This window comes from Penaeus monodon, chromosome 30 (assembly GCF_015228065.2).
Source record: "Penaeus monodon isolate SGIC_2016 chromosome 30, NSTDA_Pmon_1, whole genome shotgun sequence".
In the NCBI taxonomy this organism is placed as follows: domain Eukaryota; kingdom Metazoa; phylum Arthropoda; class Malacostraca; order Decapoda; family Penaeidae; genus Penaeus; species Penaeus monodon.
In genome coordinates this window covers 4462607-4463396 of record NC_051415.1, presented here as the reverse complement: position 1 = coordinate 4463396, position 790 = coordinate 4462607, and the positions used below count along the sequence as shown (strand labels likewise).

Below are 790 nucleotides of genomic sequence, written 5' to 3'. Positions count from 1 at the left end.
CAGTCTTCAATCAAATCACAGTCCATCTGGCTGACAACAACACTTACTTCGAAAACTTTTCAGGAAAAAGTTCATGGCCACTTCTAGTCCTCAGACCCGCAGCTGGCGTCCAGGTGGCCACATACACCAGCTGTGGCCCGGCGGGGGAATAGGGTAGATGGCTGTACATGTCCCATCTGCAAGGGATACGAGACCACGAACTTTTAAGTGTGATTGTGTAATGAGAAGATATCAAAATAAGTTTATTTGTTCACCCTTAACTGCCAAGTAAACGTGGTAGAACTGTACTTATTAATCATTATTATTATCTAATTAAAAACATCTGAAAAAAAAAGATTTGGTACATATAAATGCCATTTATAAGTGCATTTTAAAAATATATTCATTCATACACTTTTAGTGGACAAAATAAATTCATATATACTCATGTGAAACAAGAACATTCCATTTAATATCTAATTTCTATTAACCACCTATCATGTTTTTTGTTTTTATCTTTTTATCAGGAAATACATGCTACAGAATATGGTTATGTGCATACAACGGGCAATAATACCCACAAAGATTTATTTATTCACTTTTCGCAGACATATAAACACTTGAAACTAGATTTGGTGCAATTGCAAATATTTAGAATTAATTCACTCGCTTCTAGGGAATTTGTTTTGATAAGTAAAGCGATACACAAACACCATAAGTACAAACTCAGAATATTTTTTTCGTATCATACAATAGCTATACTTTCCTTAACCATCTCATCTGGGGGTCAGCTGCATGATGTATATAGAAT

The 790-nt window shown here is 34.3% G+C and overlaps 1 protein-coding gene across 1 annotated transcript in view; it reads right to left on the bottom strand.

Annotated features, from left to right (window-relative positions):
- The window catches only part of LOC119592275 (ionotropic receptor 21a-like), a gene marked incomplete in the record, with an annotated part of 8970 nt that overhangs the window by 5529 nt on the left and 2651 nt on the right, over positions 1 to 790 (bottom strand). The window contains 1 exon segment of the mRNA XM_037941105.1: positions 48 to 176. Within this exon segment, the coding sequence (XP_037797033.1) occupies positions 48 to 176 (129 nt within the window).